The sequence below is a fragment of the Synchiropus splendidus genome, chromosome 5, assembly GCF_027744825.2.
Source record: "Synchiropus splendidus isolate RoL2022-P1 chromosome 5, RoL_Sspl_1.0, whole genome shotgun sequence".
NCBI lineage: Eukaryota > Metazoa > Chordata > Actinopteri > Syngnathiformes > Callionymidae > Synchiropus > Synchiropus splendidus.
The window spans coordinates 7369301-7384732 of record NC_071338.1 but is presented as its reverse complement, the minus strand read 5'-3'; the positions used below and the strand labels follow the sequence as shown (position 1 = coordinate 7384732).

Below are 15432 nucleotides of genomic sequence, written 5' to 3'. Positions count from 1 at the left end.
TCTGGGGTGGAGTCCCACAACCATTGTGAGTCTATTGCATGCCTTTGGTGTTTGTTGTTGCTCAACACATGAATTGCTCGGGCACTCTTGGACTTGGACTTTGTCATGTCTTTACGGATGGAAACTTTTCCAGACGACGTCATCAGTCTTAATCTTAATAGATTGCCTGTGCCAACATTTTGGTTTGGAAGTACTTAAAGTTCGGGAGTCTTTAATTGGTTGGTTCCCCAGGACACATGGAGCCAACCTCAGGGATACCCTCTCCAGAGACCCCTCACACATCTGGAGTCTGAAGACGCCAAAACTGCTCTGCAACTGTACAAACTGGTGCAGTAATAGTGAATTTATTTTCAAGTTCAAACTCTGAAGAATCATATGGATAATGCCTGTGACTTTCCACTTCAGATTTTGCGGTTTACAGGCGAGTCAGACCTCAGCAATGCACAACAGCAGGTCCTGGGTAACTACATCATTGAGAAAGGTCAAAGCCATCCTGCTCTCAGAGATGAGATCCTGGTCCAGTTGGCCTATTACACCTGGGGGCTCAGAAATACAGAGGAATGTTTGAGAGGATGGCTGCTTCTCTCCTCCTGTCTCAGTGCCTTCACTCCATCACCCCCACTGGAGAAGCATCTGCTCAAGTAGGTCGCCGGGTTACATCTTGTTTTTAAGAAACAAGGTATAGTTAGTCTGAAGGTAGAAGAGAGCCCAGCATAAGAAGTCCTCCCAGTCGCTACGACTAGAGACATTTTCTCAGAATTACAGCAATCTTCACTCACAGACCTCTGATCTCACAGGCTAGCATGTTTATTGATGTTAAATTATGCAAAAATGAGAGCATATAAATCTTATTGAGACGGTTGGAAATGGACTTCAAAATTTTGTTTACACTTTATATTAAGTTCTCATTTATAATGCATGATTAATATGTTAATAAGGCATCATAATGCATTAATACAGATTCATAGAAGATGCCATGTTATATAGATTTTGCTAGGGAGTCTTTATGACTAGATTAAGTTAAGTCCATAACTTCATTATCATAGTTACTATACATTATTATGAACATTTATAACATGTTTTATAAAGCCTTATAAATGCATTATGATGTCTTTTAAATGCACTAATAATGTATGACTGATGAGACCTTCAAGTAAAGTGTTTCCAAACTCTTTACCAGTACCTGCACTCTGGTGGACTCACAATGGAATTAGCAGATGGAATGGTTTTGATACTCAAATTCTCAATGATTTGCAGACAGTGGTAAATGTCACATATTCAAGATAAGACAAGATAATTGAGTGGAAACGTTGTGTTACGAGCATTAACATTACAAGTCGATTTTAAGAGAGGGAGTGTGGAGTGGAATCCATCCTCCTCCGGCATCCGGAATTCATTTTGGGCTAATCATCAACTTCAGCTTTCACATGGCCTGAAGTCTGTCCAAGCATTTTTGTTGAGTCAATGCTTCTCTGAGCATGCACACCCTAATCTGCGCTTTGTTCTGTCCAGATATGTATCAGATCAGAGCCCGATGGAGTACCGTTCGCTGTGCCAACACAAACTGCTCACCGCCCTCCAGCTGCCAGCCCCGGCATGCCGTGTCTACCCCCCAACAGAGCTGGAGTGGACCGCCAACCAGAGGCGAGGTGCCATGCTGCTGGACGTCCACACCTACAATGGTATTCAATAATATCCACCCAAGATCATTTCTCCATGGATTTGAATCAAACATCTTCCTGAACTGTATTTTTAAGACGAACAGTTCACTGCTGAGGTGGAGTCATGGACCACAGGGGAGGAATTGGCCTCGTGGCTCCTCCATTACAGGTACTGATATATTCTCAGGAAACATTACGTTCTTTCAAGCGGAGTCCTCACCAGCTACTTTTGCATCCCTTAGGGGTGTATCAGAAGCCGTGCAGGGATGGTCCGTGTCTCTCCTGACTGATGATGGTTGGTTGGATCTGCTTGGCTCCGATTTTGTGATGGACCTGCTGGCTGGAGCAGAGGAGCTGCCACTACCTGGGACTCCATCCTCTGCCAACTCAGACTACCTTTTCAGCAACCAAAGTGACAGGTACAGTAGCACATATTATTAAACTAACAAATTGTACTGAATGGAGCTTTACAATGAAGCTTTTTTCCTAGGATGCCTATGAGGGATGACGACGATTACATGCCACCTGCACCATCCATGCAAGCTCCAAGATTGGATGGACACCCCTGGGGTGGAGATTATCCACAGGAAGGTGGGTCTTATGCCTTTATTTGGTGAAGATCAAAACATGCCACACATAGTTTCGGTTTCATAATTTCACATAGTTTCAGACTTGGATGAAATCATGATAGCTTGGATGAAACAGGAGCTCCTCTCCTCGGAAACATCCTTATGTCCGAACTGGACATGTGGACCCTGACCTGAATTTATTGTTAAAAGTATGATGTTATACCATCAGTTACATTGATAATCATTACCTGTTTGTCTCATGTCATCCAGCATTCAGAATTCTTGCTGACACTTCTGGCTTTATTTATTTATTTATTTTCACCTTTGCAGGGCGGGGCCGACAGATGGAGGCATATGTTGACGAACTGTTTGACTCTGTACACGAACCAGGAACACCGGTCTGTATCCTAACTTGATTGCAAATGACATTTTGACATGTCAGATCAGTGATTGGTTAGTTTGAATGGCACTGTCGCTTTTCTTTTTACTTAAAAGCGAAGCGTTCTGGATTGTGTGTCTCCGTCCGGATCCTGTTACGTAATCTGTAAAACATGAGGCTTGCGTTTCGTGTTGTGAGTTCTTGTGTGTTTGTGTAGGACATGGACAGAGTGGCCATGCTCACCCGCAGGATGAGAGGTGCAGGAGGAATACCCATGCAGCCTGCCATGTACACAACTGGTAAGCGAGGTCATGACACAACAAATGAACTCTATATATAGTTTTTACTTAGAGTATTATGCATGCACATTAGGGATTCTCTTAGGGATTCAAAGGTGTCTCTTTCATTTGTCTATTAGTCAATACATTTTTTTTCTAAATCATTGAAACAACTCAGTATTTATAGTATTGTTTAAAGATCTTGTTCAATAGATCTTTTGGTGATCATTACAGGGCAAAATATTGTCAGTCTCATTAAGATGCTCATTAAGATGCTAATAATCAATTCATAATGAGTAATTACGGGGTAATATTATGAATAAGTAGGTAATATATGTTCCCAAATATAAACTGCATATTTATAACAACCTAGCATATATATATATATATATATATATATACACACATATATAAATAGTGACTTGTCATACAAATAAATGAAATTAAGTGTATCTTGTATACAGTATACTGTAAGTGTTGCATTTAAAGTTTTGTTATCTCTGCAGGTATGCCTGTAACAATGGCAAGCTATCCAGTTGGTGAGTGTTTTTCATGTATGTTCTGAAACTTGAAAATCTCGGTCACTTTCTCACATGGTGGTGTGTCACCAGGAATGGCAGTCCCCCCTCAAATGCCCAACTATGGTGTCAGCCCTATGGTGCCTACAGCCATGCCAGGTGTGCCTTCTGTGTAGTTTTCCTCTATGCTGTCTTCAATTTTGTTTCTTGAGGTAAAACGTTTTTGTGACCGTCCCGCTCAGCCATGATGGTCCCTGCACCCCCAGCGACGGATCCCATACAGCAAGCTGTCATCAACCAGCAAGCACTTCTCTTGGTGAGACTGCCTACCAATGCTGCGTTCCATCTCTGTAGCATTTACCTATAAACTCCATCGTTCCTGCAGGCCCAACAGATGACTCAGCAAGCGATGACCCTGAGTCAGCAGCAGGTAAAGGAGCATCAGAAAAAGGAACAGCTTCAAAGAAGGACTTCAGGGCCCAAAACCAGAGAGCGCTCTCTGTCTCCTCCCCCTCGGTCACCAAGATCAACCCAGCTACAGGTTCCTACACCTGATCGTGTCCACCGTCAAAGGTCACCTGATCGCACCCCAAGTTTCAGATTAGCAGAGCCACTGGTATGCTGCTATAAATACTCATTTTCATGTCCATAACTGAAGTCAGTCCGATGATTTACAAATGTATATAAATGGTGATTTTTTTTATTTTCAAACTGACAGTCAGACAGTGAGGAGGAGCTGCACCCTGATGATCCACAGACATTTGACGAAAAGAGAGAATACTTTCAAAAAATTGGTGAGTATTTCCTTGTGCTTTACCACGCCACTTTAGCTTAACTGTTTTGGAAGTGGTTGTAATGCCATTGCTACTTATAGAAGAACCCACCTCACTGGTGTTTCTAATTTGGTGTTCTAGTGGTCTGGGTGCAATGTTAAAATTACTGAAGTTATAAGAACAGATCAAAGGGAAATGTTGGTGACAGATGGAAAAAAAAAAACAAAAACAAAAAGCCACCAGAGTGGTATCATCACTTCTTGAGTTTTTTTCTAGTATTGATAGCTGTCAAAATAAAATATCTTGTGGCAATCATGATGTCCACAAAATTGATATTCTGCGCTTAAATCTGGCAGTTATATTACTGGAAAAACTAGACACTGTGTGTCAACAAAAAAAATCTCTATCACTGTGTTGAAATGTTTCTAATGATTCTAATGATTGAGAATCAACAGGGTCAATATTTACCCCTTTCATCTATATGTGAAAGGCAGGAGATCTCGACGCAGATCTAAACCTCGTTCATCAGCCTCTCCAGCCAGACGATGGTCACCCCCATCTCCTCCTCCACCTACTGCTCCCAAACCGGCAGGTAAACCAAAACTTTGATATAAAAATATGTTGTGTTGATGCCGAAATCTATAACTAAAGATACGGTCCTCTCTTTACAGTGAAGAGGCCACCTACACCTCCAAAAACACCCAATAAACCAAGGCCCACTGTCTCTCCTCTTCCCAAGGAACGTCCAGAGCCAACCAGGAATATTCATCTCATTATCAAGGAGTTTAACAGTCGACCTCCGCCAGAGCCGAGAAACTTTGAACCCATCCGGTATTCATAACAGAATCAGGCGTTACTTGGATGAAACATTTATCTGAATGTTTTCTTTTCACAGACATGGGAGAGGTCATTTTATTAAGAAGAATGACCCAAAAAAAGAAGCTCTGGAAAAGCTCAGAAACGTCTCAGGAGTGCCAGAGCAGGTCTGTGGAGGATTTGCTTCACCGTTGCAGTGTTTGACCCAAAACTGTAGTAGCAGCTGGTGAATAAGATCCTGGGGGGGCTGTGGTGGTTTCTTCATGTTTTTGAGTCTCAAATCTATGTTCTTAATGTGGAGCCATAATATATCCTGCTACAAATTCACATCAAATTTAACCTGTTGAAATTCATGCATTCCTTACTATTCAACAGGCTATTTTCTATTACTACTGCTACTTACTAACACAAGTAAATAAAACAGTGAACATGATATATTTTCATTTTAAACTACTGTCTTGCCTTGAAATTGAAGCCAAATTTGGGTTCATTTATTGTACATGTCGCTGTTCTGTTCACATCACTATTTTTCTGCTTCATGAACTTTAAAGTAATCATGATTGTTTCAAAATAACAATTAGCAATTATTGGAATCAGAAGAGGAATAGTTAAATCTCCTCCTCTGTCACAGACCTTCAGGAATAAGAGAAATTGGGCACAGGCAACAGATTATAGGATTCTGATCGGATGAATTTCCTGCTTGTCATGGGATGAACTGCAGTGTGGGGGTTGCACTTTGTCCTGTGGCCCACTGGACGGAGGCCCACAGGAAGGAATTAATAAGCAGCTATCTGTTTGCTTCTTATGCAGCAATAAACCAAATTTGAAAAAATGCTCCTTCTAAAACAAATTAAATGCCTGTAGGTTCAGATACTGTTGAAAAAAAGGGACATACCCTACCGTCCTCTGTTGACCAGCTGCCACTGCCTTGTTGTTATATTTTTGTTTTTAGATTGTTTTGCTGGATGATGTGAAAAGGTAAAATGTATATTTTTGTGATAGTAGTCGTAGTATCATTTGTGGAAAAATGTTGTTCTTATGACTAGAAATATCGCAAATAGAGGTTGTCTCTTGAAATTAGTAGTAAAATGACTGAGTGATATGGTAGTAGTTTACTTTGAAATGTAAAACTCTCTTGTGGGTGGAAGTAAACGGTAAAAACTGTTTATTTTCACCTCAGTTCAAATGTCTTTCTCACAATTCCTTTGCAGAACAAACATAAGCCCCCTTCACCGTCTGCCAGTCCCCAGTCTGCTCCTTTCAGCCCTAATGGCAGAGTCATCTCCAACAGCATGAGGCTGAGGCAGCAGTCTTTGGAAAATCTGTTTGAATCACGCGCCAAGAAAGCATCTGTTCCGCCTCCCCAAATCCCGCCACCACCACCGCCACCTCCCCCGCCACCACCACAGCAAGCGCCCGAACTCCTCGACATCCCCTTGCCTCCCACCACACCTGCACCGACCCTGAGTGGGTGGAGAGATACAGGAGCCGAACCTGTTTCACCGCGAACATTAGGTAAGAAAATCTTTTCCATTCTTTCTCTTGTTCGAATTCTATGTTTTCATTTTTGCAGATGTGATGCCAGAGGAAGAGACGGTCACCTCCAAGCTCTTCAACTTCTCTGCTGGGGTCCACTTCTCCTTCTCCAAAATGCCTGGGAAAGTGATCATGCGCAAAGAGGTGAGAAACGAATAAAAAGGGACCTCACAGGAACCACAAGTAGTATAAAGACTGAATGCGACATTTTAATTTTATTTAATAATACATTGCACAATCCTATGTGTTCAAGCTTCTGATTTTGAATGTAATCTTTAGGTGTTCTATCCAAAAGACATGTTCAACCAGCCCTACATCCTCAATCTGTTGTGTGAGCAGGTGAGTGTCAAGTGACATACTGTAACTAACACAAACTAACAAACGCTTTCTGTCAAATAATACAGTTGCATTCAAGGATTACTACATTTGCATATTAACAGATTATAGGTTGGTCTTGTTGCTCTGGTTTCATAGTTAGTGAGGTTAAGATAATTAATGATTTGTTTATTTTAGACAACCCTGTTAATCATTTGTGTCTTTGTGACCCAAGTCATGAAGTTGCTATATATAGAAAGTAATTTATAACACAGTATATTCTATGATGACATGCTGTTTTCATGTAGATACCGTGTTTCCAGGGTTAGAAGGATGATAATCTGTCAGGGACTGTGCCAGGCAGAACCTGAGTTCAGGTGGGGAACGGGTAGCCGCCAGAAAAGAACGAACATTTACGCGCTATGACAGGAGAGCTGAGAATGTCACTGAACCAGGAGAGAAATGCAAACTGAACCAAAAGATTATATTGAAACAAAGGGAAAATACAACACAACACAATCAAACACATAAAACACAGCTGTCCGTACCCACTTGTGGAAAATAAAAAGTTAGAATTAGAACCGAAACTATTGCAGAGGTCCAGAGACCACTGCAAAATGATGCCACCTGTGTGACTGCTGTTGCTGCCTGTGTGAATTAGTCTTTGTTTTTATCCTCTGTCGCCTCTTTAGATCATGAAGGACACATACTCTGAGAGCTGCATGAGAATTAGCAAAGAGGAAAAGCGGAAGATGAAAGACCTCCTTGGTAAAATTGTTTGCATTCACTTTCTGGTGTCCGCTTTTTCTGCTGAATCTGGATGATCTCACTCACTATCCTCCACAGCCAACTTTAATGTGGGGACAAGCATCAGCAATATCCAGGACGACAACATGAAGAAGAGAATAGTCATGGCTGCCCGAGACAACTGGGAAAATTACTTCTCTCGTCTGTTTCCAGTGAAAGTAAGTCTGACACAAGCACGGATGGAAGGAAGGAAGACGAATTTTTCCAATGGTATATAAACAAATTACAGGCAGAGAGCATTGATGCCGAGGTGCTTGGTGTGTCCCACCGCGGCATCCGTCTCCTGAAGGTGGTCAAACCCTCTGGCATCACACCCAAACACCTACGTGTCCTCCGAAGCCACGGGTAACTAATATTCCATATATTCCATATTATACATATTCCCAGCGACCTTCAAATACTTACATTTGGTCTCAAACGTAGTTTTGCAGAATTGCTGTCAGTTGACCTGCTCGGTCCACAGACAGTGGTTCTGGAGCTAAAGAATGAAAAACTGGAGGTGCAATCTTCACGTGCTCCTCAAATCAAAGCCCTGGTGGATTACTTCCTCCAAGAGCTCACGAAGGTATTGTCTGATCTTTGCTGAATTATAAACTATTATTGTCCTCTGCCTAGATTTCAACAGTTTTCACTTACCTGTGTGTCCTCTAGGACTCTGGTCACGTGATTGCTTTGAGGAGTTTCATCTCTGATGATAAAAGTCTGCTCAGCTTCAGCAAAGGTGACATTATCAAACTGCTCCCAATGACAGGCCTCCAGACTGGTGAGTGCCACTTACAGTATTGTCCTCATTTTGAAAAAAAAAAGAAATAATAATAAATAAATAAATAAATTTAAATCCGTCAGGGTGGCTGTTTGGCACCCTTGGAGGACGCTCAGGTCTTTTCCCGGAGGACCACACAAAACCCTCTGCAGCTCCAGACTACCATTACATGAACCTTGATCGCAGAGAGGAACGGAGGAGAAGCATGAGAATGGCTCGACCAGCCACACTGCCACAAGCTGGCGCTGAATACGAGCCGTTCCAGAGATATGCATCCAGCCCCTCCCCAGGCTCTGACTCTGAATTCAGCAACATGCCACCCATGGAGAGATTTGCTATGAAACACTTCAGGTGTGAATGGCTAAATGAATGATGTGCTTAAAATATGATCTCGGTTGGTGATTGTGTTCTGTATTGCTACCACAGAGTGGGGAACGCAGGGCTGCCGACCGATGGCAAAGAAATTTCCACTGCGGTTCAGTTCACCCCGGTCAGACATCTCAATATGTTTGACTTTCTACATTAATCATACAAAACTCACGTTTATTAAATAGACATAGATCAGATATCTAAGACTCCGATTTAAACCTTCACAATTTCACTGTCTCCTTAACACTCAGGTGGCGATCCAGCAGTCCCTCATTTCCTACAAAGATACTGAAATGAGTGATTTATCAGTCAAGTGCTTTGCCAGTAAGTCAGTCAACACCACACACAAGTGAACACAGCAGAGCTCTTGTTTTATTGACCACTCTGTTGTCCAGCCATCATGCAGTTTATGGGTGACATGCCCATGAAGAAGAAGAACACTCAAGCCTCCTGTCTCAGAAAGATTCTCCTGGTGAGTGGTGTTTGCTAGCTCAGCTGATAATGTCTGAAGAGTGTATGATTAAGAACATGTTTGTGTTTTGTTTAGCTTGGCAAGGAGAAGGAGGTGCTGCGGGATGAGATCTACTGCCAGGTAGTCAAGCAAACCACCAACAACCCAAACAAGTGAGTGCTGAATCAATGTGATGCCACTGGGATTTGTCACTGCTTGGAAGTTCAATAACCCTTCTCTTTTTGATGCTAACAAGCAGGTAGCTGAATGTTTTTAGTGAAATATAAAATGTCTTTATTCAGGGAAAACGTAACAAAAAGAGTAACGGCTGGTGAATTCTAGGGGATATAGAGAATCTCTCAGCTGCAAGGACATAAGATCTTCACCAACATGCTGTATATTTCATTTGTTCCGAGACCCTTATATGGAGTAATGTTACTCACACCTGAGTCTATATTATTGTTGTTCATAGTATTTATCATCAATATCGGTTTACCAAACATGCTAAAGTATTATTTGTTTCTGTTATCCAATAATATTAATGTAAAAGGAAACATGACTATTTAAATATGTATATCTCTTTAGTTAATTTGTATTTTCATTTTTATGATGGCTGAAAGAGGAAATATAAATCATCTTTACTGTTTACAGTTTTGAAATCACTGCTCTCCACGATTTTGTGTTGAACTGTGCTCCTCAGCACGCGTCCAGTGGAACTTTTCTGAACTATGGCTATGTCAGACATCAAGCTAATCTTGCAACACCTGTAATATAAATTTATTCCAAGGAGGACACAAGCAATGTTATGAGATTTATCTATAGACATGACCAATGAATATGCGCCATTTATTTTATTTTATTTTATTTTACAGGAATAATAGTGGATGAGTTTTATATGCACCACACAAACATGCATTTAACCCTGAGTTAAAAGAGCATTATGTGTGAAAGCAGTTGCTGAAGATGTCAGCTGCCTTTTTTAGTTTAAATTGACTGTTTTTCATCTCAAGGACATGTTGTTTCCCTCAAATTATTGTCCACGGCTGAAGTTTTTATCAAGGGCACCATCACGGCACTAACATTCAACATCTCTTTCAGGACCGGTTGCACTCAGGGCTGGCGCCTGCTTGGTCAGGTTACAGGCTTTTTCGCCCTGTCTGTACGCCTTCTACCTTTCTTCACAAGCCACCTGAGGAACATCTCTCAAGATTATGACCACCCATACCAAGGTAGAAGTCATGATGAGCGCTCACTCTGTCTATAGGCTCTTAATAAAGAAGTGGCTTTTACTCAACACACTAAATCCACAGTTCTGGCGGGTGTCTGTCTGGAAAACCTCCAGCGAACTCTTGAGGTCGGTGGTCGACGAAACATACCCTCCCCAGTGGAGACTGAAGCCATCCTGGTGCGTTTGCCCTTCAACTCATTTTGCACTTCTTTGGGATCCTCATTAAACTGACCAAGAATTGCCTGTATGTGCAGACCGGCAAGACATCACGGAGGATTCCATTCCAGCTCCCAGGCGGGATGGACTACCCTGTAAAGATTCATAGCTTTAGTGTAAGTTGGATATCCAAGTTAGTGACTCACTCATATTTTAAAATCCATGTTTTCTGTTTCTTCAGCTCACTGTGGATGTCATCCAAGAGTTCTGCAATGACATGGGCGTCTCACATCCAGAAGAAGTCAAAGAATTTGCTGTCGTTGTCCAGCAAAATCAAGGTATGTCTGCTAGAGTTTTATTCTGAGAAAATACGCTGGTGATTAAAAATAAGTAAAAACTTTTACAGAACTCACACTTTCAATTTCAGTAGCTTTTTTTTCTTTTACTATGTTTGCTCATTCACTTAAAAATAAACCCAAGTTTAATTCGGGTTTATTGTGGAGCTTGACGTTTCCGTTGAGTGTTGTTGGGGTCTTTGTTCAGAAAGGAGAACATTACAGAAAACATTTAAAGAAAATGCAGCAATATGAACATTTTTTAAAGATGGACATGTATGAAATTATAATATCTTTTTGGAAGAACATACATAAGTACATTTGCAAATTGGGTTGTACTGTTTTAATACAGTCTGTGCAGTCCATTTTACTGTATTGCCTTGAGTTTGAACAAGAATGTACATTTTTGATAAGGCAACATCCACACACAACTAGGGATGGCATGAGAAAATTCTTGACCATCTTCCTTACTTCTGGGCTCACCTTTGTCTGGTCAGGTGAAGTCGTCCGTCCTCTCCATGCTGATGAATACCCCATGGACTTTGTGCTGGATGACAACTCCATCATCCTGTCGCTGAAAAGACTCACATGGATGACTCCACTGACTTACCACACCAATCTCTATGTGGACTTCCACTTCCATCAGGTAACTTCTCCCATTCTCTTCCAAAAGTCTTCCTATCAAAGTAACAGTGGTGCAGCCAAAACAATCTAGCTCTCACTTTGAAATGTTGTAGTCACAAATATAATTGGTTTACTGACCTTTGTGATATCAAGTTCAACTGTTGCCGTGAGATCATGGGATTTGTGGTGGAGGTGCTTTTTACTCGGAACCTGAACCCAAACGTGAGCATCAGGAGGACTCACAGCTTATCACTTTGATCCCTCTGAGCACAACTTTCACAACTCTTCTGAATTATTTCATAAGATTGCCATTATTTGTCCCATGTTGCCTGAATGAGTGAATATAATATTAATAATAATAATAATAATCCTCATCTTCTTCTTCATCAACATCATCAGCTCCTCTTCCCTTGTTTCCCTAGCTTCTCCAAGACTACCTGGCAGGGAAGAATCTGCCACCGTCTTTTTCAGTCCAGCAGATGGCAGTGTTGGCTGCTCTGCAGCTCCTGTCGAAAGGAATCGAGACGCCCCCTCCTAAGTGAGTTCGCGAATTTAACCACAGTCCATTCGGCGCCCTTTCAGACCATCTAGGAAAGAATCAGCCTATAGACTCAAAATGTCTAACGTGTTTTTAATTTCATATTGCTAGCTCGAGTGAGTGAAGACAAGCTGCTCTCAACAGTAGTATTAATGCACCTGAAATATTCAAGAATTGAATATTGTTGTTGTTTCCGGGGAAATGGCCAATAATTACAATAAAACTTTATATACATGTAGTTTTTTTAGACCACAAGACTTTTATTTATTTATTTATTTTACCCATGGGAAGTCAATTTCAGGTACTTTTAAGGTGTAACCTCTGTGCTCATTTGTGCAGGTCCAATGAGATAAAGGAGTGTCTGCCTGCACAGGAGAGGGTCAGTGCTAGAGTGGGTCAGGTCCACAAACTGCTTGGGGGTTCTATGAAGTCCCTCAGTCCTCAAGATGCCAAAATACAATTCATTGGTATGTTCTGTTTCTCTTGAACTCTAATAACCTGTGCTCTGCTCTAGACTAGGAATATTCTGCCTATCTTCCAGAGACAATCAGACAACTGCCGCTGTTTGGTTCCAACTCCTTCTTGGCTCAGAGGGTCCATGGCGTCGTCTGTCCGTCTCCCTGCTTAGTCACTGTCAGTCCAGAAGGGGTTCTGTTTCTGCAACCTGAAACACAGGTACTGACAGACCCCATGTACAGTGGTACCTCGGTTTTCGAACATCCCGGACTTCAACAAATCGGAGTTTGAACAAAAATTTCGAGATTTTTTTGCTTTGGATTTTTGAAGAACGCCCCCACAAAAGGCCGGAAAAAACATAACGTGCATGGACCGATCAGCTGACCCACAACGCGCTTTGTTATTGTGTATAATACAGCCTCTGTATACAGACGTGTCCCGTTAGCTACATTTACTGACTGTTTTTTCTACATATTGAGGTGTAAAACCTTCCCTGACTCCGCACTGGACCGTGGTAGAGTGTCACAGGGGAGGTGCTCGCTCTCCAAGGCTGGAGCGCGCACTCCAGGGTTTGATGTCCTGTAGTCGGCTCGAGCTCGGACAGAGCGTTACTTGGTTTATTACTTTGTCACAGCCAAACTGCACAGAAGCGCACATTCAGAGCTGGACACGCACCCGGCACCTCTTCACTTCTGGAGAGACGTCACTCACTCAGCAACCCGTCCCACATGCAGCGGCCACACACATAGAGGAACAGCGCACCTGCAGCAGACACTCTACATTCACTCATACAAAAGCCTATTTTAAGGCTTGGAACGCATTATTCCTTTTTCCATTAATTGTAATGGGAAAAATCGATTCAGATTTCGAACAAATCACTTCTCGAACGGGAGTCTGGAACGCACTGTGGTTGAGAACAAAGGTACCACTGTATTAGAAAGGGAAAAAATAAATCTGTCATTTGCTGGGTTGTTTGCTGGGTGGTTGATTCTTGAGTTGGTAATTTACTATGACTTTGTTCAACATGTCTCCCTCTGTAGGCAAGAGTCTTCCTGATTCCTCTGGTTGAAATTCTGTCCATGCAAACCCACCGCCCTAAAAACCGCAGCAAAGTGCCATCATTGGGAATCACCTACTGCAGAGCGGGCGTGAACAAAACTGTCACCGTTCATCTCAAGCAGGTGCAACATAACACTTGTGTTTTTATTTATACACATTTCTATCCTAAATTCATGTTGCCTACGTGTTTGTGAGGGGGGCACACACCTTCCGCTGACATGATGATGTGATACGCAAATGCATAGATAGACGACTTATAGAAAAATAATGTGGAAATAATGAAGAAATTGCACCTTGTCTTTAGGCAGTAAATGAAGACACCCTTCACTCTATGTTCTGGTTCTTGTTCTGACGCGTTTTCAGGTCTCAGGTCCTGAGCCCGTTAATCATTTCCAACAGCAGCGGAAGAGCCTCTGGTGTTGATTTACATTTCTGGATTTGAACTACTTTTCCCATGTTTCTTTTGCAGGCCAAGGAGATGTGCCATACCCTGGTTTGCATCATGAGTTGATTTGTCTCCGGTTCCAGCAAGGCTCCTAAGCAGATGCATGTTGATAAAGGAATGTTGAAGTGATCACTGACTCCTGTATTTGCATATGAATCACTGCTCACTGGTGTCTGTCCTGGCTGCATGATTTTCAATCAATATTTAAGAAAGCAACATGGTTTATTTGGAAAATCAATCATCTGGGTTTTTTTTTTTTTACTTAATCATTAACAGTGAAATTATGCTTTCATTAAATGATATATTGAAATAATGTAAGACGCTTTATATTAATAAATTATTCATGAAATGTCTTCTTCGATTATTTTTTTATTTTTATTTTTTTGTAATATCAGAGTGAAACACATCAATTATGGGGATAAATTTGGGGTGTATCAACAGTTATTTCATAGGGCCCAATTCATGAGCCTGGCAAAGCAGATCTTTTGACAGATTAAACAAAGACAGGAAGCAAGTTAATAAATATAAAAAATGTTCTTCAGAGGAGCAGAAGTCATAGAGGCTGCAGTCATGAAGCCTGAGCGTACATATAATCAAGGCAACTTCCTTGCATTGACCATAATGTTTGATTCAACTTGACTATCAAGATCTGAAATTGCCTATCATGCTTACCTCTGCAAAGGACATTGTGTTTTCAACAACGTTGGCTTCTCCATCTGTGCACAAAATAAATTAAAAAAGTTATGGATGTATTTGGATGAAATTTTCAGTAACGTTCGGCGAGAGCATCTTTTTCGGCACATATGCAAGATTGGCATTTGGATCCAGGCTGTATTAAAATTGTGTTCCACATGTTTTAAATGAATGATTTCAAATATTCTTTAGACTGGAAGCATCACGGAGGAACTGAAATGTAGATTTGTCTGATCCAACCACATAAATGAATGCTCTCTAATGTTCTCGAATTTTCTGTTTTGACCCTGCAAAATAATATTGTAGAAGAATGGTGATAAATATGAAACCAATTTGCTGGTAGATATTTCTTCTCTCAAGCAGAACTCTTCAGAGGAAGAAAAGGAAAACTTAGTGACTTAATAACTGAAGGCGACGCACAAGAGGTTTGCGTTCAACAGTTTTAGTTAAAAATTGGTCTATGTTGGCTGGTCTTTGAAAAGCTGGCTGTTGTTAAAGATTTAACAAAATCATTTTCTTACAACTATGTTTCACTGAACGCTGCTGCTGTTTGACTCCAAGAATAGACGACTTAATCAGAATTTATGAAAGTATTATTTTTTATTAATATTTTGGGTTTTTTTTTTACTGATAACACCATGAAAATTAAACTGTTTTCAAAAA

The 15432-nt window shown here is 41.2% G+C and overlaps 1 protein-coding gene across 1 annotated transcript in view; it reads left to right on the top strand.

Moving 5' to 3' along the window:
- Positions 1-14316, top strand: part of myo15b (myosin XVB) — a 29785-nt gene extending 15469 nt beyond the window's left edge. Inside the window, exons 28-66 of the mRNA XM_053865043.1 lie at positions 232-327; positions 406-641; positions 1513-1682; positions 1758-1830; positions 1904-2080; positions 2152-2252; positions 2561-2628; positions 2827-2908; positions 3394-3426; positions 3499-3564; positions 3648-3721; positions 3791-4021; positions 4124-4199; positions 4669-4770; positions 4850-5009; positions 5074-5161; positions 6206-6509; positions 6568-6674; positions 6810-6869; positions 7538-7613; positions 7692-7810; positions 7882-7997; positions 8076-8217; positions 8304-8415; positions 8499-8766; positions 8842-8905; positions 9036-9108; positions 9180-9256; positions 9332-9408; positions 10334-10464; positions 10546-10640; positions 10718-10795; positions 10861-10957; positions 11452-11600; positions 12001-12116; positions 12456-12583; positions 12658-12791; positions 13613-13753; positions 14101-14316. Of these exons, the coding sequence (XP_053721018.1) occupies positions 232-327; positions 406-641; positions 1513-1682; positions 1758-1830; positions 1904-2080; positions 2152-2252; positions 2561-2628; positions 2827-2908; positions 3394-3426; positions 3499-3564; positions 3648-3721; positions 3791-4021; positions 4124-4199; positions 4669-4770; positions 4850-5009; positions 5074-5161; positions 6206-6509; positions 6568-6674; positions 6810-6869; positions 7538-7613; positions 7692-7810; positions 7882-7997; positions 8076-8217; positions 8304-8415; positions 8499-8766; positions 8842-8905; positions 9036-9108; positions 9180-9256; positions 9332-9408; positions 10334-10464; positions 10546-10640; positions 10718-10795; positions 10861-10957; positions 11452-11600; positions 12001-12116; positions 12456-12583; positions 12658-12791; positions 13613-13753; positions 14101-14142 (4539 nt within the window). The 3' untranslated portion in view covers positions 14143-14316. The remainder of the gene's footprint in view (positions 1-231; positions 328-405; positions 642-1512; positions 1683-1757; positions 1831-1903; positions 2081-2151; positions 2253-2560; positions 2629-2826; positions 2909-3393; positions 3427-3498; positions 3565-3647; positions 3722-3790; positions 4022-4123; positions 4200-4668; positions 4771-4849; positions 5010-5073; positions 5162-6205; positions 6510-6567; positions 6675-6809; positions 6870-7537; positions 7614-7691; positions 7811-7881; positions 7998-8075; positions 8218-8303; positions 8416-8498; positions 8767-8841; positions 8906-9035; positions 9109-9179; positions 9257-9331; positions 9409-10333; positions 10465-10545; positions 10641-10717; positions 10796-10860; positions 10958-11451; positions 11601-12000; positions 12117-12455; positions 12584-12657; positions 12792-13612; positions 13754-14100) is intronic.
- Positions 14317-15432: the final 1116 nt, after the last annotated feature.